At 44.8% G+C, this 25179-nt stretch overlaps 1 protein-coding gene across 1 annotated transcript; it reads left to right on the forward strand.

Moving 5' to 3' along the window:
- Positions 1-18365: 18365 nt before the first annotated feature.
- Positions 18366-24673, forward strand: LOC146072608 (interleukin-1 beta-like). The gene is made up of 7 exons (XM_083179817.1): positions 18366-18427; positions 18545-18599; positions 19539-19584; positions 19969-20179; positions 22250-22429; positions 23022-23164; positions 24281-24673. Exons 2-7 carry the CDS (start codon positions 18553-18555, stop codon positions 24494-24496), a joined length of 843 nt encoding a protein of 280 aa, XP_083035943.1. The 5' UTR covers positions 18366-18427; positions 18545-18552; the 3' UTR covers positions 24497-24673.
- Positions 24674-25179: the final 506 nt, after the last annotated feature.

Raw genomic sequence — 25179 nt, forward strand, 5'->3', positions numbered from 1 at the left:
TATACAAGAAATACAGACAGTTGGTACATGTAATGCTGAATCAAAAGACATGTACATATACAAAGGCAAAGGCATAATTACGTTTTTCAATGAAACATCATGTAGTCAGCGGCGCAGGAACAGCCTGGACAAGGGCAGGGTCAGCCAGCTGATCTGACTGCCCTCCCGTCCGGCTATTTATACCATAAGACGGGTATGGAGCTGGGAGGCGCCACAGACTCAGGTCTGAGAAGCGCTATCGTACTTCCGGTGAAACCGGAAGTGCGTCGGCCGGAAGCCGGCGCTGGAACGCAGCTCTGGAGCGCACAGCTTCCGGGAGTATGCCGGGGCTGTGCGTAACTAAGGCAACAGTATGTCACAAGCACGGAGTAGTCATGGCAACGGGGGATATCGGGGCTGAAGCCATATCATGTCAGTAGTAGTGCGTTAACGAAGCCGTGCTTAGCGTTAAAAAACGAGGTATAAAGCCGGAGGGGGTTACCTGCAAAAACCAGGGGTAGGTGAAGGGAGTGTTCCGCGGGTAGTGGTAAGGATTAGTGAAAATAGTAACGCTAGGATTGGGGTGCATTAATCGGTCCCCAAACGTGGTTTTAGTTAATAGGACACCAAGGTATGTGTTTAGGGGGGTAGTGGATACATGGGTTTTTGGTAACCCACCAGAAGGTAGGGGGTTAGTGTGCATATCCCGTGCCTAGGAGAGATTGGCACCAGGTGTAGAGCTATGGTGGGAATAAGGTGAGGGTGATGTAGGTAAATGGAGGATTATGGGGGAGTGGTCGGTGGTTATACTGTGTACCAATGGGGTCTGTGTAGGTCTCTCTGGGTCAGTGCTTTCTTTGCATAGAGGGCACTGATGGGTATGGGGATAACGGTTGTGATAACAGCATTTTTGGAACACAATATTTTGGAAAGGGGGGGGCACGTATAGACTAAACACAGAGTGCAGCAAGGTACAAGAAAAACTGCAGAAAAATTGTACCAAAATTTACATAACAGAGACACACTGTACAAAGCAAAGCTGTGTGGGAAAAACACAAGTGGAACATATTAGCCGTGATGATGTCACAGGTAGGGGACATATCATTCATCAGTCAAATGACTACACAATGGAGCAAGTCTGGACAATGCATAAAAAGCAAAGAGTCTTATAGGGTTAATTTCAAAAAGATGGAAAGGGGATTGTTCTCGTTAAGTCCTTTGGGGGCAAGAGTGTCTAGTCGATAGATCCACCTGCTTTCCAGTTTTCTTAGAGCCAGTCCACGATCGCCTCCACGGAGGGGTGGGGGTACCCAGTCGATGATGCGGCAACGAAGGCTGGAATTCTGATGTCCAGCTGCCAGGAGATGTGCTGGCTGCACAACTTGCAACAGCCTTACCCCGGGCTCCACTTTCCCACACCCCCATACTGGCAAACCTACCAAAATAAGGTATCGCTTACACTGTCAAATGGATCACGTGATCTACCTCCTCTACTGCCCCTGTGGGCTGACCTATGTCGGCATGACGACACGCAAATTCAGGGAAAGGATGGCGAATCACCGCAACTCGATCAGAGCTGCCATAGAGACAAAGAAAGCAGAACTCCCTGTTCCCCGCCATTTCCTGGCAGCTGGACATCAGAATTCCAGCCTTCGTTTTACCTTTGCCTTTTTGTCCTGACGACGGGGGCATGACCCCCGAAACGTAGACAGGCTATGGAATAAAATTCCTCCAGTTTTTTTCACCATCTTCAAGCCTCTGAGTGCCTTTGTCCCTTTCAAGACTTGTGCATGGATGTCTGTGTGTTGACACAGACCATCGTCTTACGGCAACAGAGCAAGCCACTCTGCACCGCAGCTCACTTAAGCCCTGAGTGACGGGGTTCATCCTTTCGTATATATATATATATATATATATATATATATATATATATATATATATATAGGCAGTGCTACTAATGTCTGCAACTGGTGTGGGTGTTATGTATTAGCATCACTACTACTCTTGGCAACTGTTGTGGGCGTTACATATAATCAGCGCTACTACTGTCAGCAACTGTGGGAGTTATGTATAAGCAGCTCTACTACTGTGGGCATATGTAGGAGTACTCCGGGCTTTAAATGTAGCCTAATGTGTGTCATAATGTCATACGGACATTATGATGTGTGTTTCATATTGTGTAAGAGGCATCATGATGTGTGGCATAATGTATAATGGGCATTACTGTGTGTGGTTTTATGTATTATGGGCATTACTGTGTGTGGTATAATGTAGTATGGGCATTACAATGTTATTAGTACTTTTATGTGGCCACACCCCTTCCCCATGAACCCTTGCTCCTACATTTTTGGAGCGTGCTGTCGGGGTTCACAGACCAACTCGGGGTCTGAACCTATATACCTTCGATCATCAGTCAGAGATTTCCCCTTCAATCGATTGGAGATCAGAAATAAGAGACACAACACTTGGTAGTAGTTAAATGTCCCCAGTCATTCTGATCTGAGGATGGCTTACATTTAAGCCTTTATTTATACAGAAAATATAGGTGTCAATTAGCAGTTTTTGTGCGTCATAAGCTTATCTCTAGGAAACATAATTCCCGTTCACATCATTAACAAATGAATACATTTTATACATAATAAGCATATTTTGAGTGCATACTATTGTTAATATTCCTAGTGCGTAAGGCAGGGGTGGGGAACCTCAGGCCCGGGGGGCCGTATGCAGGCCCCCCATAGCTGGTCTGAGTGGCCCTCCCACCCACCCAGCGGCTTTGCCAGGAGTCAAGTACAGGGGAATTCTCGTGAGAGGTCAGTAGTTCTTGCGAGATTCCTCTTAATCAACAGCAGCCGGAGACTGTCAGTCCTTCCTATTCAGCGGCAGCCGCCGGAGCGTGGGACAGCTGCAGTAGGACAATTTGTAAGAGAAATTTTGGTACTTATGTATTATCTGGGCTCCCATGTTAAATGCACACCATTTTTTCATACCCCTACAATCCAACTACGCATGGAGTTGATTTTATATAGTGTGGCGAGCGCAGCGAGCCACCGTGCCCGAAGCGTGGCGAGCGCAGCGAGCCCCGCGAGGGGACGCGGTCGCATAAGAAAAATGGGAGCCCAGATATTACATAAGTACCGAAATTTTTACATATGGCCCCCGAAGGATTTTTTTCCCCATACAAATGGCCCTTGGCACAAAAAAGGTTCCCCACCCCTGGCGTAAGGCTGGTTTCCTCTAGCAAGCTTGGTCTCTTCCATATGTTTTGGGAAAGCCTTCATACATCCTGCTTCATTGTTCCATAAACATATTATCCTGTACAGGTAACCTTTCCATTGTCCTTGTAGCAAAGTCCTACATGTATTTGTCTGGGAATATTTTGTTCAGGAAATTCTACTTTGTGCTGTACCAACAGTATTTTCAACTGAGAAATCTTAAGCATATATTATAGACATTTATAAGGATTAGTAAAAGATATCGATACACTTGTACTCGCATTTTAATCAATTATAACGCTATCAGTGCCTTCAACGTGCACTCTTCCTCTTTCGAACAATTGTGGTGGGGCAGTCACCAATTCCTTTTTGGCACAGGGCATCAAAATGGGCAGTTACGGGACTGGTGCTATATAATGTGAATAAGATTGTGTTACTGTGTGGTGTAATTTGGAATGGGAGCACTATTGTGTGGCCTTGTCCCTTCCTTGTGAGATCACGCGTCTTTCTTTCGGTGTGTGCTGTCCCTTTGTAAAGTATGGAAGGGCACAAATTTATAGTTTGCAGGAGGGTGCTGAACACCCCAGCACCGGCCCTGTGTGCTAGTGTTTTGTCCATGTTGACCGAGTGCATGTCATCTTTTTACTAGTCAACCGTTTCATGGTCGACCAATCATGGTCAACATAAATCCTCACATAAGAAGTATCTTTTTTGGTCTTGTACTCAGGCATGACAGTATTCTTTTTTTATTACGGGTACGAACTGCAGCCACTGTTGGCTGACTTATTTGACAAAAACAACATCTTAATTATCAACATCCTCATTATCGTTAGATACGGAAACACACCTCTCATCCTGTTGCGTTTCCACACTAGCTTCCTCAATATCTGTGTGACCATCTCCACTTGTACTACTCATCCACACACGATCAGAGGGTGCAGTAATGGTGGGAGGAGACTTTTCTACAGTGTATGAAATGTCATAGGGCCTTATTCAAACGTGATCGCTGCTGTGCAAATTCTCAAGATGGTCAATTATCAAATGGTTACCGATGCGTACAGATAGTAGCGTGCATGCGCAAGCCCAAACAGTGACAGAATACAGTGTCTAGTCTGACCGCTAGCTGTTCGCAAGTTGATTGACAGGAACCCTCTATTTGGTTGTGTCAACTAGACGTTTTCTGGAAGTGTCAGGAAAAACGCAGGAAGTTCCCAGGCGTTTTCAGAGTGGGTGGGTGACGTCAGCTCCGGCCTCAATCAGCCGGTTTCTTTCTCACAGTTAGGGTAGGTTCTGGGTTAAGTGTAATTTTCTAAAGACATCTGCACACGGGGCAGGCTACCTAATCACAGGGCTCTGCTAAATCACCCCTTCGTGGCCGGGGATGGTCTCATACATGCAAGCTCCCATCCACCAGAGCTTCCATCCCCGGCCCCCGGAGAAAGGGCACCCTGTGGACGGAGGTGGAGAAGGCATAGGGAGGACCTGGCAGCACAGGTACTGGCGGCACAGTGACCTCTCCCCCCTGGATGGGCGCACCACCACAGCCCTAGCATGATGACCACCTGAGGAGGTGCATGGAGGAGTCGGAAGAGGACGCAGCACAGGACCCGGCAGCCAGCGCACAGCTCGGCCCCCGGGATGACACCAGAGGCTCAGGACCCGGCCGCAGGCGCAAAGCTCGGTTCCCAGCTTGACATCCAGAGGCGGCAGCTACCCCCATCGGCACCCGGCAGCGACAGTGGAAGAGATCCGGCCCACAGGCCCCAGTCGCTGTCCCACAGCATCAGGAGATGGCGGGAGCCCTCTATTCTGTGCCCCCCCCCCCAAGGAGGAGGTATGATTTGACTATCGGGGGAAGCGGCGTGGAACTCAGCCCAAGGAGGGCCCAACTCCAGCCCCAGGCCTCACTGACTCTCCCCAGGCCTTAGTGACTCCCTTAGTGACATTTTTTGTCCTAAATGTTGACATAGTCAACATGGACAACGTCAAAGTGTACCACATCCACTCGCCAATACTATTTTATTCTCCACGCCGTAGTGGATGGTGGTAGAGCATGAAATACCACCTGTCGGCACACGTCAGCTCCAGAAAAAAACATGAAAAACTAATTTTGACCTTGTAACTGTAGACCTAATGCTTATGTCGACCTTTTAATCCTGTCGATAGGGTTTACCTCATGACCGTATACCTCCCAAACAAAGGCCATGGTCTGAGCCTTTCCTGGCACTGCATGTGGTGCATGGCATGCAGATTATTTTACACTGTTTGGCAGTAAACACTCCCTTTATTATTATTATTAGAGGTGATGTTTTCTTTAACATTGGGAAACATTGTTTAGGTTTCAGGTGCACTCTCTTATACTTTGTGTCCCCTGGAGCAGGGGCGGCAGCCATCCTGGGTTTTGTGGAATAACAATGGGCATTATTCTAGTTCACTCTTTCTGACAAAATCCTTCTTAGATGGACAAAACCATGTGCACTGCAGGTGGGGCAGATGTAAAATGTGCAGAGAGAATTAGATTTGGGTAAATTATTATGTTTCTGTGCAGGGTAAATACTGACTGGTTTATTTTTACACTGCAATATAGATCTCACTTTGAAGTAAAACCCCACCCAAATCTAATTCTCTCTGCACAAGTAACATCTGCCCCACCTGCAGTGCACATGGTTTTGTCCATCTAAGAAGGATTTTGGGTACTCTTTACCTAGCACGGCGCCCACGATCTTGATCGTGGGCATCGTGAGGTAAAAAATCGTGTCGGTCGCGTCGTATGCGGGCTAAAGATGCCCGCACGCGACGCAATGTCCACGATTTCCCATTGAAAACCATGTTAAACATGGACATCGTGTCGGTCGATCCGTGGCGACGCGGACACCTGTGAAGCCCGCGAGGGGACGCGTTTACCTGTGAAGGTATCCGCGTGCGCTCGCCACGCTTCGGGCTCGGTGGCTCGCTGCGCTCGCCACACTATTCTATTCTCAACTCCACGCCGACGTGGATAGTGGGGGTATGAAAAGGTCGGAGGACGCGTACGGCCGCCCCTCGCGGGTTCGCTGCGCTCGCCACGCTTCGGGTTGACGTTGATCGTGGGGTGGCGTAAACAATTGGGGGGGCCATTTCAGAGTTCAGGGTAAGTATTTGGGCTCTAAGGCCCATTTAACATTGTTTGCTATGGTAAAATCGGGTCCATTGAGCCATTTACCATGAAAATCGTTTCCATCGGGCCTTTTAACATATATTCCTATGGCAAATCGTGGGCATCGCGTCGCGGCCATCGTGTGCACATTTATGGCCGGCCGCGACGCGACCGACGCAATTTCCATGTTTAACATGGGTTTCAATGGGAAATCGCGGGCATCGCGTCGGTCGCGTCGCGGGCAGACATAAATGTACCCGCGATGCCCGCGATGGGCGCCGTGATAGGTAAAGAGTACCGGATTTTGTCAGAAAGAGTGAACTAGTATATTTATTAATCCCCCCCCCCCCCCCTGCATTTACCCATTGACCAAGTTTATGCTGCCTTTACTCTGTGTTTTGACAGTGTTATATTGTCCTGTGCAGTTTGTGGCCAGTACTAACAAAAAGGAGGGGGCCCCCATGTCTAAAGTAACCCAGGCTTAATCTGGCCCTGCTCCAGGACAGGTATATACTGTACACCCATATTGCCAGTCACATGTGTAACACCATGACCGACATGTAAAGCCCAGGTAATATTCATAATACAAACTTCCAGAGAATACATAAATGTATTAAAATTACAAGTCATAAAAATAAGTAAACTACAAAATACTATATCCAAACAGTGTATTAACTAAGAAGCAAAGTATAGACATAACACACCACATCAATAAATATAATATATAGGCCTGATTCAGACCTGCTCGCTAGGCAGCGCATGCCCCTCCGAATCCCCTCGGTAGCATGCGAGGGGATGTGTATGCGAACACAGATAAAAGTCAGTCTGATGATTTGGGGGTGGGCAGTGATGTCATGTAATGTCAGACTCGGGGCAGGCGTCTGACATTACATGACATCAGGGGAGGCCACGCCTGGGCTAGTCATGTATGAATAGGCATCTAAGGCAAACGCGTAGGACCATGGGTCCTAGGGGGCCCGCCGACAGGGCCCTGCCGAATCACTGCTGCATCACCCTGCTCCGGCCCTATAAATACCCATGTTAAGCAGCCAAATACAGGGAGCTCTGGCTGTGACACAAGTAAGCCAGCAGCCTGTGTCAACAAGTCAGAGAGTAATGTTCCCAGGCGGCAGTGACATGTTGTGAACAGACATCTTTCTCCCTCACACATGCACAAACACAGATGCAATCACACGGTAGCAGACTAGCTTTCAAAGCATTTGCTTTTTGAGCAGACTTACTAGTGTATGTGTATTATGTTTAAAATAAAAAGTCTAATCTATGGTCCTTCTAGGAGGGGTAGTCTGCCACAGAAGTGATATTGATGGCTTTCAATTAACTGATTAAAACTTGCAGGGTAGGAGAGGTGCCCCCTTGGGAACAGATGACTCCATTGCCACCCAGAGTTACCCCTGTGAGTAGGGTTGCCACCTCTCCCGGATTTCCGGGAATCTCCCGTTTCTGGTGGCAACCCTCCCGGAGGTTTTTCCAGTCTTAAAAAGCCTCCGGTCCTACCCCCAGTCCATCCCGTTCGCCGCCACCGCTGCGGAGATGCCCCAACGCGCTCGCAAGATGATGTCATCATCTCGCGAGTGTCTGCGCTGCAATCACTCAGCAGGCCCACCCAGCCCTGCGCCCGCCCGCCTGCCGCTGATGTCGCCCGCCGCTGGTGTGCCCAGCAGTGACAGTGTGTGAGCTAGGTAGCATGCCCTGCCCCAGGTATATTTTTTAAACAGCAAGCCCAACGTGTTTTTTATATATGTATATAGATTTGTATATATGTATATACATATGTACAGTATATATGTATCATATGTATGTGTGTGTATGTATGTATATATATGTTTGTATACATATGTGTGTGTATATATATATATATATATATATATATATATATATAAATAGCAGCAATCGAGTGGCACTCTGGATACTTCCTTGCAAATAAACAGCAGACACTGTAGTCAATTTCAACGTTTCATTTCTTTATAGAAATTTCGTCAGGATACAAATAGAGCTTACATTTACACCTTATATACCGACAGTCACCAATCACCAAAGTGCGGCAATTTCCCGATTCCCGCGCTGCAAGAACAAACGAGTGACGTCATCAGGCCGCTCCACGGCGTTCGTTTGGGAGCGTCAGGTCTGTTGTCATGGAAACAACACCACGCTATCCCTTCACTACCGCCGGGCTTATTGACCTAATCACGTCCACCTGTCAGTGCTACAGCGGGGTTAACAGGATTTAAGACAATAAATATTAAACAACAAAAATAACCAGAGAGCAGCAAAACAATTACAAAGGGTAAAAATGTGATTGAGAATACAGTACATAATTCCATGAAAGTTCAAACAGAATATTTCATAGACAAAATTCATAGAAAGAAATTTTTCAGTCATATTTACATAAAGATATCATTTCATAGAACAGGTAGCCCTTACACACACATGCAAATAATCCCTCCAAACCCGGAGTGATCAGATGCAATAATGTAAACAAGAGCCATCTGTAAATGCAAGTAAGAAATTTCTAACTAAATATTCACAAACAATGGCAAAGGATCGTACATGGACATTTTTGATTCAAACAGCGTCGATATCCAATCCAATCGGTGTAATAAACCAATTTGTTACGCTGAAAAATATTGAAAAATTATGAACAAATATATATAATTCTCTATATGTATAATAACAAGAGATTATCTCAGACACTGATATACATTGCCGTATATAATACAATGCTTATTTAAAACAAGACAAGGTCATATTTTCATTTAAGCCGCCAGGGAAAATGACTTTCAGGCGGTGTATCCATGAGGTCTCTAAGCGCAGTAGCGCCGCATTTCTATCGCCACCACGTAGGGTTCCCCTAATGTATACGCTGCCTAAAATACATAAGGGTGTAAACCCTCCACCTGGTCGGCCGATAATATCGGCCAGGGGTAGTTTGTTGCAGCCCACTTCTGTTTTTCTTGACACTATTTTGCAGCCCCTAGTTCAGAAGCATCCCAACTTCTTACTAGATACGACTACATTGCTTAACAAATTATGTGCATTACAGTGTAATTTGGATAATGTTTGGCTAATTACCGCGGACGTAACCAGCTTGTATACTGTTATACCGCATCAAGCTGGGTTACAGGCGGTTCGCAGACTGTTATTATCTAACAATACTCTTGATGGAATGCAGATAGATATCTTGTTGCTGATGTTGGAAATGATCCTAACAAAAAATTTCTTTATTTTTGATGGGCGGTTCTACCTCCAGACACGTGGCTGTGCCATGGGGGCGGCGGTGGCACCGGCCTATGCCAATTCATATATGTTTGAAGTTGAAAAAGCAATTTTTTTCACTGATGTGTCTATTTCGCAAAAAATTTTGTTCTACACCAGATTCATCGATGATCTCATGATGATCTGGGGGGGCACTGATGCAGAGTTCACTGAGCTTGTCAATCTGCATAACCAGAGCGATAGCCCAGTGAAACTCACATTCAAGATGGACCGCTTATCTGTGGACTTCTTGGATGTGAGGATTTCCAATGTGAATGGCCGTTTACATACCACTGTGTACACTAAGGACACAGATAGGAATTCATTCTTACACAGCACCAGCTGTCATCCTAAAAATTTCAAATACAGCTTACCTTACTCTCAGATGTTACGTCTGCGACGTATTAATGACGATTCTAAAACAGCTTCGGATCAGATTGATGTACTAATCTCTCGATTTATCGAGAGGGGGTACAAGAAATCTGAACTGTTACAAACTAAAGAGAAAGTCTTGGACATACCAAGGGATAAATTATTGAGAAAGAATACACCTAAAACTTTGAGCAATAAATTCCCCTGGGTAAATCAATATAATTGCCAATCTAATCTAGTCATTAAAAAAGTACGCAAACACTGGCCTATTGTACAAGCAGATGTAGACTTGGGGTTAACTGATACACAAATTATGCCCTGTTACTCCAGACCGAGAAATCTGAGAGATTTATTGGTCAAGGCAGACGTAACTAAGAAAAAGATCGCCAACCCTAAAAATTTCTTGTCACAAAATCGTCCAGGTTGTTACAAATGCCCTTGTGTTACATGTAAATATTTGTTAACAGGTGATACCTTCATGCATAATGGTGTCTCATACAAAATTAAAACACACTTCACTTGTGAATCCACACATGTGGTCTATCAATTAATCTGCCCTTGTGGCCTGTCTTACATCGGTAAGACTGTATGTAAATTTAAAGATCGTATGACGGCACATAGATCAGCGATCAGGGGTGCCATTGAAAAGGGTGGTAGTGAACAACCCGTTGCCCGACATTGGGTTGAGGCACGTCACAATCTGCATGCGATTAAATATTGGATGATAGATTGGGTAGCCCCGTCCCTACGTGGTGGCGATAGAAATGCGGCGCTACTGCGCTTAGAGACCTCATGGATACACCGCCTGAAAGTCATTTTCCCTGGCGGCTTAAATGAAAATATGACCTTGTCTTGTTTTAAATAAGCATTGTATTATATACGGCAATGTATATCAGTGTCTGAGATAATCTCTTGTTATTATACATATAGAGAATTATATATATTTGTTCATAATTTTTCAATATTTTTCAGCGTAACAAATTGGTTTATTACGCCGATTGGATTGGATATCGACGCTGTTTGAATCAAAAATGTCCATGTACGATCCTTTGCCATTGTTTGTGAATATTTAGTTAGAAATTTCTTACTTGCATTTACAGATGGCTCTTGTTTACATTATTGCATCTGATCACTCCGGGTTTGGAGGGATTATTTGCATGTGTGTGTAAGGGCTACCTGTTCTATGAAATGATATCTTTATGTAAATATGACTGAAAAATTTCTTTCTATGAATTTTGTCTATGAAATATTCTGTTTGAACTTTCATGGAATTATGTACTGTATTCTCAATCACATTTTTACCCTTTGTAATTGTTTTGCTGCTCTCTGGTTATTTTTGTTGTTTAATATTTATTGTCTTAAATCCTGTTAACCCCGCTGTAGCACTGACAGGTGGACGTGATTAGGTCAATAAGCCCGGCGGTAGTGAAGGGATAGCGTGGTGTTGTTTCCATGACAACAGACCTGACGCTCCCAAACGAACGCCGTGGAGCGGCCTGATGACGTCACTCGTTTGTTCTTGCAGCGCGGGAATCGGGAAATTGCCGCACTTTGGTGATTGGTGACTGTCGGTATATAAGGTGTAAATGTAAGCTCTATTTGTATCCTGACGAAATTTCTATAAAGAAATGAAACGTTGAAATTGACTACAGTGTCTGCTGTTTATTTGCAAGGAAGTATCCAGAGTGCCACTCGATTGCTGCTATTTATCTATCCTATTTGGAAGTGGGGGCACCGGATCAAGTATCCCCTATCTTACACAGTGCCGGGTCATCTATCTATTCTATATATATATATATATATATATATATATATATATATATATATATATATAATGTGTGTGTGTAATGGCCAAAAAGCTTCTTTTAGAGACCACGCCCAGGCATTCAAGACCACGCCCATTTACTTAACAACGCCCACTTTCCCCCGGGACTGGCGCGCGTATTATGATTGCGGAGGGGGAAATCTCCAGGAATTGAAAATGAGTAAGGTGGCAACCCTACCTGTGAGCCAGTCCGACACTGTATACATAGTAATGTGATTACAACTATCCTGTTTTTAATATGAAATGGGCCATCGTATTAATGCCCAGGCAGGTACAGAAGCTCATATGGCAGAAAAAAATTATGTCACCAAGAATGTAATTAATTCACTGATTTAGTAGGAATTTGCTTAGTTGGGTCTTTTGTGTATTTATTTTACAAAACTGACTTTCCCAGGTGGATATAGAACTCTCAGGCATAATAGAGGCAGTGGTGCGAGTAGAAAAAACGACTTAGTGGTACTGTGCTGCGAAAAATGGGCGTGGTCAGGGGAGTGGCCATGGGCGTGGTCATATGACACAAGGGGGGGTGGTTACATGCCACCGCCCCCCCCCCACAGAGTCTGTACGCCCGCTGACATACTATATAACACCACAATGCCCATGACATACTATATAACACTCCGCGATGTCCATGTCATACTATATAACACACTGTAATGCCCATCACATACTATATAACACACCGTAATGCCCATTACATACTATATAACACAGCGTAATACCCATTACATACTATATAACACACCATAATGCACATTACATACTATATAACACACTGTAATACCCATGTCATACTATATAACACTACGCAATGCCCATGTCATACTATATAACACAGTGTAATGCCCATCACATGCTATATAACACTACGCAATGCCCATGTCATACTATATAACACTACGCAATGCCCAACACATACTGTATAACACACCATACACATTTGACACATAAGTGCCACTTACCTACATGCTCAATGCCAGGGGCTTCATGCCGATGCCAAGGTGGACTGAATTTGCTCGTTGCTCAGGGGGATAGATCTGTGCCACTGTGCTCATTGCCCAGGGGGATATATCTGTGCCACTTTTCTCGTTGCCCAGGGGGATAGATCTGTGCCACTTTGCTCGTTGCCCAGGGGGATATATCTGTGCCACTTTGCTCGTTGCCAAGGGGGATATATCTGTGCCACTTTGCTCGTTGCCCAGGGGGATAGATCTGTGCCACTTTGCTCGTTGCCCAGGTGATAGATCTGTGCCACTTTGCTCGTTGCCCAGGGGATAGATCTGTGCCACTTTGCTCGTTGCCCAGGGGGATAGATCTGTGCCACTTTGCTCGTTGCCCAGGGGGATAGATCTGTGCCACTTTGCTCGTTGCCCAGGGGGATATATCTGTGCCACTTTGCTCGTTGCCCAAGGGGATAGAACCCCCCCCCCCGGCAGGCAGGCACATACACAGCCCCCTGTGCTTGCCCGCCCGCACGCTCTCGTCTCCCCCGCTGTGTACGCGGGGGAGACGTGCTGCTGTTGCTGCTCCTGATAGTTACAGCTCCTGCTGCTGGACCGCGCGCTAACCAATAGCCGCGCGCGGTCCAGCAGCAGGAGCTGTAACGAAATCATGAGAGCAGCAGCAGCAGCAGCAGCAGCACGTCTCCCCCGCGTACACAGCGGGGGAGACGAGAGCAGGGAAGACCCGGCGGGGGGGAGCGGCGCTAGCGCGCATATGTAAGTGGCCACGCCCCCCGCCACTTACATATGCGCACATGCGCAGTAAATATTTCGGCCTATTTGTTATGGCGGTACGGGGTACCGGCACCATTTGTTTTAATGGTACGCCGTACCACCCCGTACCGCCATAGTTGCACCCCTGAATAGAGGTCTTAACAATGAAGTCTTTTATCTGTGGAATGCTGGCTTCCAGTAAGTACCCTGGGGCAACATACACACCCCTGACTTTTCTTCTGTCTGTCCTTGTATAATGAAATGATTTACCTGTACTAGACTCACACCCAAGTAACAGAACTGATGAACATCTCTGTTATGCAAAACTGTTGTCTATATTTCCAAAGTGTGTGAATAATACCAAAACTAATCTGCATGTTAAGGACAAATATAAATAGCTTTGATCTGCATCTTTTTAAGGCTATGCATTTATGTTTATAAAGGAATTGTATTTCCTGTTTAGAGTTCAATGGTATATAATTAGTTTTTAATTGGTTATTAAATTGGCAAAATATAATTGCTTACATTTACAATTAATGTTTACTTACATAGCAGAGTTCTATCCCCTTGCTCTTTATAATTGCAAAACGTATATCTGCTCCAGTATTACAAAATTCTCAAAACTTTATTAAATTAGAACAAAACATCCAAAATCCCCCCCCCCCCCCCCCCCCCAAAGAAAATTCGCCTGGATGGATGAAAATTGCTCACTGTTTATGCACTGAGCGATTTTTAGCCCAGTGATTTTCCCCATAATTGCTCTGCATACACGTTGCCCAAAAATGCCCAGTGTGTATGCACCATTCAGTCTGTGGGGACTCACGTGCAGTGAATTCAATAATCAATACAAATGAATACGCAATTCATAATATAAATTATAATTCATAATATATATAATATAATTCATAATATAAAACACAGGACAACTAAAAAGAACTCTTTATCAGAAAATACTGTCAGGATTTAATCATATTCAAAATGTATGTATTGCTTTTGTTGATGCCATCTATATTATTTGCATTGTGATCAAGGATGAGGTGTGCATCAACATGTAGACAGCCGATGGGGTGACTAGGGACAGACGTACGGCAAACCACTATAAAGATGGGAGGAAAATATAATTAATGAGAGGTGAACGCTTCTTGTTTACATGCTGTGCTGTAGGAGAGATCATGCAGCTAGTCAACGCCCACATGGGCGTTACAGCTCTGGGAGTATAATCGCAAAACCGGCCAGCATATCAATCGAACATGCGTACACACTGCACTTTTGTTCCGATATGGGCCCGTCCGGTCAGATGAATATTAAACAGCACGGAACCTTCAACAGACCGTTATGGAAAGACAAGACCGTTTATCGATCGTGCAGCAGGAATCTGGACTGCATACACACCTATACAATTGAACGGCTGTTTGTCCCAGATCGAAAGAACGGCCCGATGATTGTATAAATGTGTATCCAGCTTAACTCGGGGTTAATCCGGCCCTGCTCCAGGGCAGGTATATACTGTACACCCATATTGCCAGTCACATGTGTTACACCATGACTGACATGCAAAACTCAGATAATATTCATAATACAAACTTCCAGAGAACACATAAATGTATATCCAAGTCATAAAAATAAGTATACTACAAAATACTATTTCCAAACAGTGTATTAACTAATACCCCTTTTACACCAAAAAAAACCCTGGTCGGACCCTGGTCTTTGAACGCTGGAGTTTCCAGGGTCTGACCCTGCTTTATACCCCATTTACACAGCACTTCGACCTGGGTCGGACCTGGGTCTGCACCGTTTACACTTAACCTGGGTCAGCCCTGCCTTTCCTCGTGGATGTCGTTAAAAATGCTTGCTCATTGCCAAGGGGGTATAAAATATATATATTACTACTACTTGAATAACATTTTTGAGGGGGTAGATGGGGGAAGCTGTCCCCGGGTGCTGGGAGTCCCTGCGGCTGCTGAGGGGAGGGGGGGTACCTGTCAGCCTGAGGTTGGAGGAGATGATGTGCGCCGCCGCTGCTGCTGCTGTACCTCCCCCCGCAGCCGCAAAGTTCCTGCGCCGAATGGACAGTCAGTTGCGGGGGTCCCTCTGGCGCATGGGAACTAGTACTAGGTCAGGACCTGGGTAGAGGACCCGTGTAAATGGACACGGATATACCCTATTTACACCGCCGATGATCCGGGTCTGACCCGCCGCTGACACGGATTTTTCGGCGGTGTAAAAAGGGTATAAGAAGCATAATATAGACATAACACACTACAACAATAAATATAATATATAGGGCCTGATTCAGACCCCACTATCCACTACAGATGGAGTTGATTTTATATAGTGTGGCGAGCGCAGTAATCCGCGTCCACTCGCCACGCTTCGGGCTCGGTGGCTCGCTGCACTCACCACACTATATAAAATCATCTCCATGCGTAGTGGATAGTGGGGTTATTAACAGGTAAAAAATCGCCTCGGATATCATCGATATATCGGGCGATATCGCATCCGATATATCTGGCGCCATGAAACTACACAAGAACCAAAAATTATGTCACCAAAAATTTAATTAATTAATTGATTTAGTAGGAATTTGTTTAGTTGGGTCTTTTGTGTATTTATTTTACAAAACGGACTTTCCCAGGTGTATTCCTTCACATATAGAACTCTCAGGCATAATAGAGGTCTTAACAATGATGTCATTTATCTGTGGAATGCTGGCTTCCAGTAAGTACCCTGAGGCAACAAACACACCCCTGACTTTTCTTCTGTCTGTCCTTGTATAATGAAATTACCCAAGTAACAGAACAAATGAACATCTCCATAATGCAAAACTGTTGTCTATATTTTCAAAGTGTGTGAATGATACCAAAACTAATTAGCATGTTAGAACAAAATAGTAATACCAGCAGACGAGTGAAGGGGTGGATGGCTTTCCATAGAGTCCTGCTATGGAAAGCCATACAACACCCCCCCCCCCCCTCCCCCCTGAAAAAATCGCTTGGATGGATGAAAATTGATCACTGTTTATGCACTGAGCGATTTTTAGCCCAGTGATTTTCCCCATCATCGCTCTGCAAAATGCCCAGTGTGTATGCACCATTCAGTCTGTGGGGACTTGCGTGCAGTGTATTCAATAATCAATACAATAAATACCTAATTCATAATATAAAACACGGGACAACTAAAAAAAAAGCAGCAAATAATGTTGACAGAGATTTTTTCTGAGTCTCTTTATCAGAAAATACGGTACTCTTTACCTAGATGGGCGCCCGCGATTGAAATCGCGGGCGTCGGGGGTAAAAATCGCGGTCATCGCGGGTAAATTGCGGGTACATAAAAATCTGCTACCCGCGATGACCGCGATTTTCCCATAGGGAACAATGTTAAAAAGGCTGATTGAGCGCGATTTTCATGTGAAATGCCTCAATGCCCGCGATTTGGCCATAGGAATCAATGTTAAATGGGCCACAGAGCCAAAATAGGCACAATTAACCCTTAAAATGTCCCCCCAAATTTTTAACGCCACCCCACGATCCACGCCGACCCGAAGCGTGGCGAGCGCAGCGAGCCCGCGAGGGGCGGCGGTACGCGTCCTCCGACCTTTTCATGCCCTACTATCCACTAGGGCGTGAAGTGAGAATAGAATAGTGTGGCGAGCGCAGCGAGCCACCGAGCCCGAAGCGTGGCGAGCGCAGCGAGCCCCGCAAGACACAATTAAACCCTTAAAATGGGCACAATTAACCCTTAAAATGTCCCCCCAAATTTTTAACGCCACCCCACGATCCACGCCAACCCGAAGCGCGGCGAGCGCAGCGAGCCCGCGAGGGGCGGCGGTACGCGTCCTCCGACCTTTTCATGCCCTACTATCCACTAGGGCGTGGAGTGAGAATAGAATAGTGTGGCGAGCCCGAAGCGTGGCGAGCGCAGCGAGCCCCGCGAGGGGACGCGGATACCTTCACAGGTAAACGCGTCCCCTCGCGGGCTTCACAGGTGTCCGCGTCGCCACGGACACCTGTGAAGCCCGCGAGGGGACGCGTATAACTGTGAAGGTATCCGCATCCCCTCGCGGGGCTCGCTGCGCTCGCCACGCTTCGGGCTCGGTGGCTCGCTGCGCTCGCCACACTATTCTATTCTCACTCCACGCCCTAGTGGATAGTAGGGCATGAAAAGGTCGGAGGACGCGTACCGCCGCCCCTCGCGGGCACGCTGCGCTCGCCACGCTTCGGGTTGGCGTGGATCGTGGTGTGGCGTTAAAAATTTGGGGGGACATTTTAAGGGTTAATTGTGCCTATTTGGGCTCTGTGGCCCATTTAACATTGATTCCTATGGCCAAATCGCGGGCATTGAGGCATTGAACAGTAAAATCGTGTCCATCGGCCTTTTAACATTGATTCCTATGGCAAATCGGGAGCATCGCGTCGCGGGCATCGCGGGTACATTTATGGCCGGCCGCGACGCGACCGACGCGATTTCCATGTTTAACATGGGTTTCAATGATAAATCGCGGGCATCGCGTCGGTCGCGTCGCGGCCAGACATAAATGTACCCGCGATCACCACGACGGGCGCCCATCTAAGTAAAGAGTACCGAAAATACAGTCAGGATTTAATCATATTCAATTGCTTTTGTTGAGGCCATGTATATTATTTGCATTGTGATCAACTGGATGTGGGAATGACGTGGATTTTCTAAAGATTCCACGTCACTCCCACATCCGGACAAAAATCTTTTATCACACGTTGTGTCTGTGGGAGGAGATTTGAAATCCAGAATTGCTTAAGGCATCCTGTTGTCACGTCCCTATTTGCCTATAAAGACCTCTGAGGGGAGGTGAAACAAGCTATACAAGCAGATAACATTTGCTCTGCAGGAGAGAAGGACACTACAGGAGTTGCTGTTGGTTTTTTTTAGAGAAAAGGTAATAACTGACTTTCTCACCCCTATTTTTTTTACTTTTATAATAGGTTATGTGAGTTATGTTACAAATATGGTTATATTTTCTTATTCATTTATAATTCATTTTATTTCCCTACAGATATAAGAATGGCAGAAGTAACTGAATTTAATGAAATCTCAATGGATGATTATAGGTAAATCAGTTTATTCTTCTCTATAAAGGGTTAGCTTAAATTAAACATTTATGAGGGAGCTTAAGTCAAAATCAGAGTCTTGCACATGTTTACTTTTTTATTTATTTACAGTTTCTTATATACTATAGATTGTAAGCTTGCGAGCAGGGCCCTCCTACATTTTGACTGTCTGTAAATACCCTGTTTTGACTGTCTGTAAATACCCTGTTTTGTTGTATCACTGTCCCCTTTGTAAAGCGCAACGGAATATGCTGCGCTATATAGGAAACTGTTAATAAATAAAAATAATACTAATAGTGCAGCATATTTGTTGCACTTTTCAATTGGAACAGTGATAAAACAAACTGAGTAGTAACAAACTAACACAGAGGTAGGAGGGCCCTGCTCACAAGTTTACAATCTATTCTATAGGGATAATAGGAGGGATACATAAGGAGAGGATTCCATAGCATGGCAGTCCCACCGGATTACAGGACAGTCCTGATGGGGTGCAGTTAGATACTGAGGGTTATGTGGGGTTCTGGAATATGATAAGCATAACTAAGGTGACAATAATGCACATGCTTATTAAGGCCCCCATACACCAGTGAGATTTGGTCAGATTTGACCCGATTCTGCCGGATCAGGCCGATAAATCGGAACAAATCTCATGTGTTTGACATGCTGCCCCACGCGCATCGGTTCAGAAAAGTCAGCCTAATGTATGGGGGCCTTTAGTTTGTGTAAGGGACAATCCAGTTGCTTCCTTAGACAGCAGAGTAGGGGGAGAGGGGGAGGGTACTTACGGAGCCCCTGTCAGGATCCTCCGCATTAGGATTCCTTTTGACCTCTGCATCCCAAACCCCGAGCATGCACATGTGTGACAAGGGTTATGAGAGAATATTTGTGTTTCATGGTTGAAAATTAAATTATAATTTTTTATTTTGTTTTTCTCCTTAGTGAAACTCAAGAACAATTGTATCCTGACTACTGTTGTGAAATGAAGGTAAATTCCACATGTCATTTTATTAGTATGTATTTTAATACAGCAAAAATGTATATTATTTTAATTGTTTCCCGTAAAATTAACATAATCCGCAAAAGTGATTCTTGGGAAACAAAATACTCATTTCATTTACTGCTGTCATGAATAGATAATTTGATAATGAAAAAGTGTGTGTATGTTAGTGTGTGTGTGTTGGTGTGTGTATGTTAGTGTGTGTGTGTGTGTGTGTGTGTGTGTGTGTGTGTGTGTTGGTGTGTGTATGTTAGTATGTGTGTGTTAGTGTGTTCACCATTAGAATGTTAATACTTGTGTCATGATCACACTGAAAGAACAAACATACCCAACATCAAAAACATCCTAAAATTGGTCAATTCTGTTGCATAGACCAGTCGGAAGTCCTTCGAGTGGACCCCATGTCGCACCAGTTATCCGAAATTCAGATCTGGAATAGAACCGGAGAAAAGGAAGCCTTTGCACTCCTTCAAGAAGGTGATAATGCTGGTGGTGGTTGTGGAAAAGCTGAAGGGAAGGAAAACTGGCGACGAGCAATCCTTTTTCGATGAAAATGACCTGCTGGATCACATCCTGGTAGAGGGTAAGATCACCTGCAGTTATTCATTTCCTTACACAATCTAACTTATGGGGCACTAAGTAAAAAATGGACTCCAATGATCAGGGTGGTTGCAGTGGGGTATCTATAATGGGTGCAATGTGCACAGTACACATGGGGCCCTGAGTCCCAGAGGGGCCTGCACCATGCACACTGCACCCATTTTTGTAATACTTACCCTCCATAGTCCACAGTGGCAGCAGGAGTTCTGTCGGAATCAGCCCATTTTTGCAATTATCTGCATAGCAGGGACGGAGCGCTCTAGTGCTCAAACCCTACTGCTCTCGTCGCTGCTTCCAGCAGGGAGGAGGGTGCCCAGGGCCAGTGGAGGCTGCACATGGGCCTTTTCCTCTCTTAAGACGTCCCTGGATGGATGGGAGCCTGGGGCTGCAGTGCAGTACAAAGCTAAAGTAGTGGTGCCACACCCATCGCTGCCTCAAATACCTGCAACATTAATGGGCACAAGTTATCACCGGTGCTGGCCAGTGATGTTTCATCATTTGGGGTGCATTGGGTGTGGCTCCAATGTTTTGGACTGTGCTGCAATCCCAGGCTCCCAAGTGCCACCACCCTTGATATTTAAATCGGAAACGTATGTGGATGTGCAATGCATCCTGGGACATGACACAAGCTCTGTACCCATTAGAGTATTTACCTCTCTGGAATCTGCATCAGGGATGAATAAATCACTGTGAAGATGGTGCAGCTGCAATTTTCCTGGGGATTTCAGTATGTGTGGTATAGAAATCACCAGGAACGGGTGCGTGTGCTGCACATGGCCCCTATTCTCTTAATCCGAGGCTGTCTTGAATAATAGATGGTATTGGAAGTCTAATATCTGACTCAGGACTGTAACACACTGGTGACTTTCTAATCTTGAGCTGAGAATTGTTACTTTTTACGCCTCTGTGCTCAGGGCCGCCGAGAGGTGAGGAGCAGGTACTAATTACCCGGGCTTGCTGGAGGGACCGGGGAGGCCCTGGTCTGACCCCCTTCCCCCTCCATCCCTCCCGGGCAGCAGCAGCAGCACACACCTACAGCATGTGCTGTGCTGATAGCAGGCTCAGCATGAGCATCTCACTGACAGCGTGAGAGCTCATGCTGAGCCTACTGTCAGCACAGCACATGGTGTAGGTGTGTGCTGCTGCTGCTCGACTTTAGAGTATTATTTCAACCCCTTAACATTTTGGGGGCATGGCCTAATTGCGTTTGATGGTCACGCCTCACGTAATTAGGCCACGCCCCCATATTTTACCAGGGCCTGGCATACCTCTTGGCGGCCCTGTCTGTGCTTAATCTGAGCTTGAAAGAGGCTGACATTTACTGTGATTAACCATTATTAATTGCATATTTGCAAATCTACTGTATACTACCAATATCTTTACATTTTATTTTACACAACACACCAAATGTCACTTCATTCAATGGTTTCATTTGTTTAGAGCGCTATATGAATCCAATCACTGGAAAATAGTATTTATCTAGAAAACTGCTATAAGAATATAAATTGTGTGAAATAGCCATTAATTCAATTCTTCATTGAATATGTTGCCCATAGCACCAATCAGATTCTAGCGGTTATCCTCTAGAGCAGCGGTTCTCAAACTGTGGGTCCTGACCTCAGCATGGGGTTGTGACTCCATGTTGCTGACCATCAGGCTGATGACTTAAATAATCTCAGTCAGTGATTCAAGGTGTCTGAATAATCTGTTGAGTTGTCTGTTATTTCAGACTCCTCCCATCACTTTGTGCCTCCACAATGCTGCCATGTATGTGCCGTCTGCTGACTACACATGCGATGTGATGACCTTCTGCAGTAACTTGCTGGGGTCCTGTATTATTTTTATTGTCTGATGGGGTCTCAGAGCAAAATAGTTAGAAATAAAAATAGAATTAAAATCTGTTTTAAATAAGAATCTTCTCCACCTCTGCAAACTTTACACTTTGGTAAATTTACCCCAAGTTATATCCTACTTTACAACATATACAGTAATATATATATATGAAACTAATTAAATGCCAAACATTTTAAACTTTATATTTTTCATTCAACAGGAGAAATTACCTTCAACGATACAGAGAAATTAGATGCCTCAACACCTACTTTCCGATATAGTAGGACAACTGTTCACATTATTAGAGACAGCAGACAGAAGTGTTTGGCGCTGCAAGACGAGTCGGGCAGCGCGCATCTTGTGGCCTTGTTTTTACAAGGGAACAACCTTGAGCAAGAAGGTAAGTCCTCACTTACAAATTAGAGGCCTCATTCAGATCCGGTCAGTGCGGTGTCCCATGTCGCAAAGTACTGATGTGTGCTCAAATGGTTACTACAATACAGGATGCAGTCATTGAGTTTGGCGGGAAGGGAGCGGCAAAGGCCTCCATTTGTGGAAAAGGAGGCGTGTCATTGCCGTTTAGGGGGATGGAAGAGGCAAGGTTCTCCAATGAATGAAAATTTCCTGGCATTTTGCAAGGATATGTGACTGACGTCTTGTACAACCCCATGGGTGCCACCAGCTACCTGATAGTGTCCGATATCTGCATTCTAGGATGCATCTCAGATGGCTACTTTAACAGGAGGCGTCTATATGTATTAGATGCCTCCTGCTGTGTATACATATAGAGCTACCAGCCACTGTAGCAGCTCCATCCATATCTGAATACACCCCTAGGTTCTGGAAGAGATGTACTCATTCATTTCTGTTTTTTTATTTACATTTTTAGTATCTGGATAAAATCATCTAAACATCTGTAATATATATATTATTCTGTACACAACAAAATTACATCATACAATTATTTATAAATCTTTTCATCTTCTTTTCAGCAAAGATAAATGTGGGCACTTACATGTCAGCACCCATTGTGAAAAACAAAAGCCCAGTCACATTAGGTCTTGCTGGCTGCAATTTGTTTTTATCCTGCGTTGCTGGAGAAGATGGAACCAGTACTCCAGTACTATCTCTAAAGGTGAATATATGGTTGCAGGGTCCTGCTTATCATTATGTTTAATGCTCAGTGGAGAGATGTTGGAATTACCAGATAGAAGTGACACAACAAGGCATGACTATCAGGGTCACAACAGGGGTGTCACTTGCTATGATGACACCGGATAAAGCTGCAGTGAAAGTGGGCATGGCCTCATGTGAGAGGTGTGGCTTTATGTAGCCTCACAGCCCGAACCCGTGTTTGGTACTCCTGGGGTCCAGAAGATGTGGGCTAATCCAAGGGAATGTGGTGTGGCTGCACTTCTGGATCCCACACAGTGGGCCTGATACACACCATGCTGCATTGCAGATGGGGCAGATGTAACCTGTGCAGAAAGAGTTAGATTTGGGTGAGTTATTGTGTTTCTGTGCAGGGTAAATGCTGGCTGCTTTACATTGTAATTTAGATTTCGGTATGAACACACCCCACCCAAATCTAACTCTCTCTGCACATGTTATATCTGCCACACCTGCAGTGCTTATGGTTTTGCCCATTTGCCCTGCAATCAAGTCTGTATTGGGCCCCGTGACAGGAGCCGGGCGCTGCAAGTAATATTACAGTGCATTTTGGTGCCACCCCTTAGCAGGTGACACCTTGGTAAGACTGGCACCCCCTAGTGACCCCCACAGGGTCACAACCAGCCTATTTCAGATCACCTATGTACGGAGAATATGATTTCTTTAAATAATTGCTTATTTTTATATTTGAATTTTGAAACGGAAAGAAACATAAAAAAAAGACTAGGAATATTTTAATGTGAAATAACTGTGGTGTTCCCCTTTTAAGTCATTAAAAACTCCAAGCACATTATCTCTGCAAGACTGAATGACTCGCAGCAAAGTTGGTTCATAGCTGTAATTAGGTTATGGACAAACAATGGGAAGAACCCATGGTAGAAAGCGAATGAGGCTAAAAAGAGCTTAGATAACTGGCCTACAGTGTAAGCTTCTGCTCGGAAAGACCGATGACGCAACAATCACTTCATTTATTATTATAAGTAGGAAATAATGAGGCAACAGTTTGATTTGTCAGTTGTTTGGTGTACGTCTATTTTTTCCTGAGTCTCTGCTAAACTTTTCTTTTATCTGTCTCTCGTAGGAGGTCACCAACATTCAAGGAAAAAAGAACAATGACTTACTACCGTTCCTCTTCTACAAGACACAAAACTCCAGTTACAACACCACCTTTGAATCTGTGGCGTTCCCTGGGTGGTATATTAGCACGTCCCAGCAGGAGCACCAGTTTGTGCAAATGAAGCCTCAGGAAGATCACAAGTTTATAACAGACTTTGTGATTGATCCAGAAAACGTATGAGATCCAACCACTTCTACATATGTACTATGTACAGCGCAGGAGCCAGTGTCTGTTCTGTTACATGTCTGACATGAGATGACCTGGAGACCAGCAGTCATTTTTCAGATGTAACAGAGTCTGTGTTATTGTAATGACTTTCATAAAGTTCAGATTCTCATTCAGAGAACAAACATTATCTCTATCAAGAGGTTTATATATATTTATATATATTTCTATTTATTAATTGAACTCAGTAAATATGATGAACGTAACAATCACTCTTGTGGTTCTTTTTTTTTGGCCATTCGATTTCTGGTGGGTTTATCAAGAGTCCTCTGGATTGAGCGGTTTTGTGTTAAAATGAAATATTGAATATCGTCGATATACCTTTCCCCAAACCTTATATGCCTACATGCATTTTTTAATGTTCGTAAAAATTAACATCAAATTCATATAAAAGCGACAATCACATTCCAAAAACAAATGTTATGAATCGCACATCTTTCCAATCATAAGGAACACACTGTGCTAATTCAATGGTGTAGCAAGCAAGTAGACACATAAAGGGGGTTATCCAATTACCCACGATGCTGGCACTCATCGGAGGTTTGCTGAGGCAGGCAAAGCCAAATCTGTCGTAAGTGGGCTTTTATTTCAGTGATGTGGAAATACATATGTCCATGACCTTTTGAGGACCTCACATA

The sequence above is a fragment of the Crinia signifera genome, chromosome 4 (assembly GCF_055691185.1).
Source record: "Crinia signifera chromosome 4, ASM5569118v1, whole genome shotgun sequence".
In the NCBI taxonomy this organism is placed as follows: domain Eukaryota; kingdom Metazoa; phylum Chordata; class Amphibia; order Anura; family Myobatrachidae; genus Crinia; species Crinia signifera.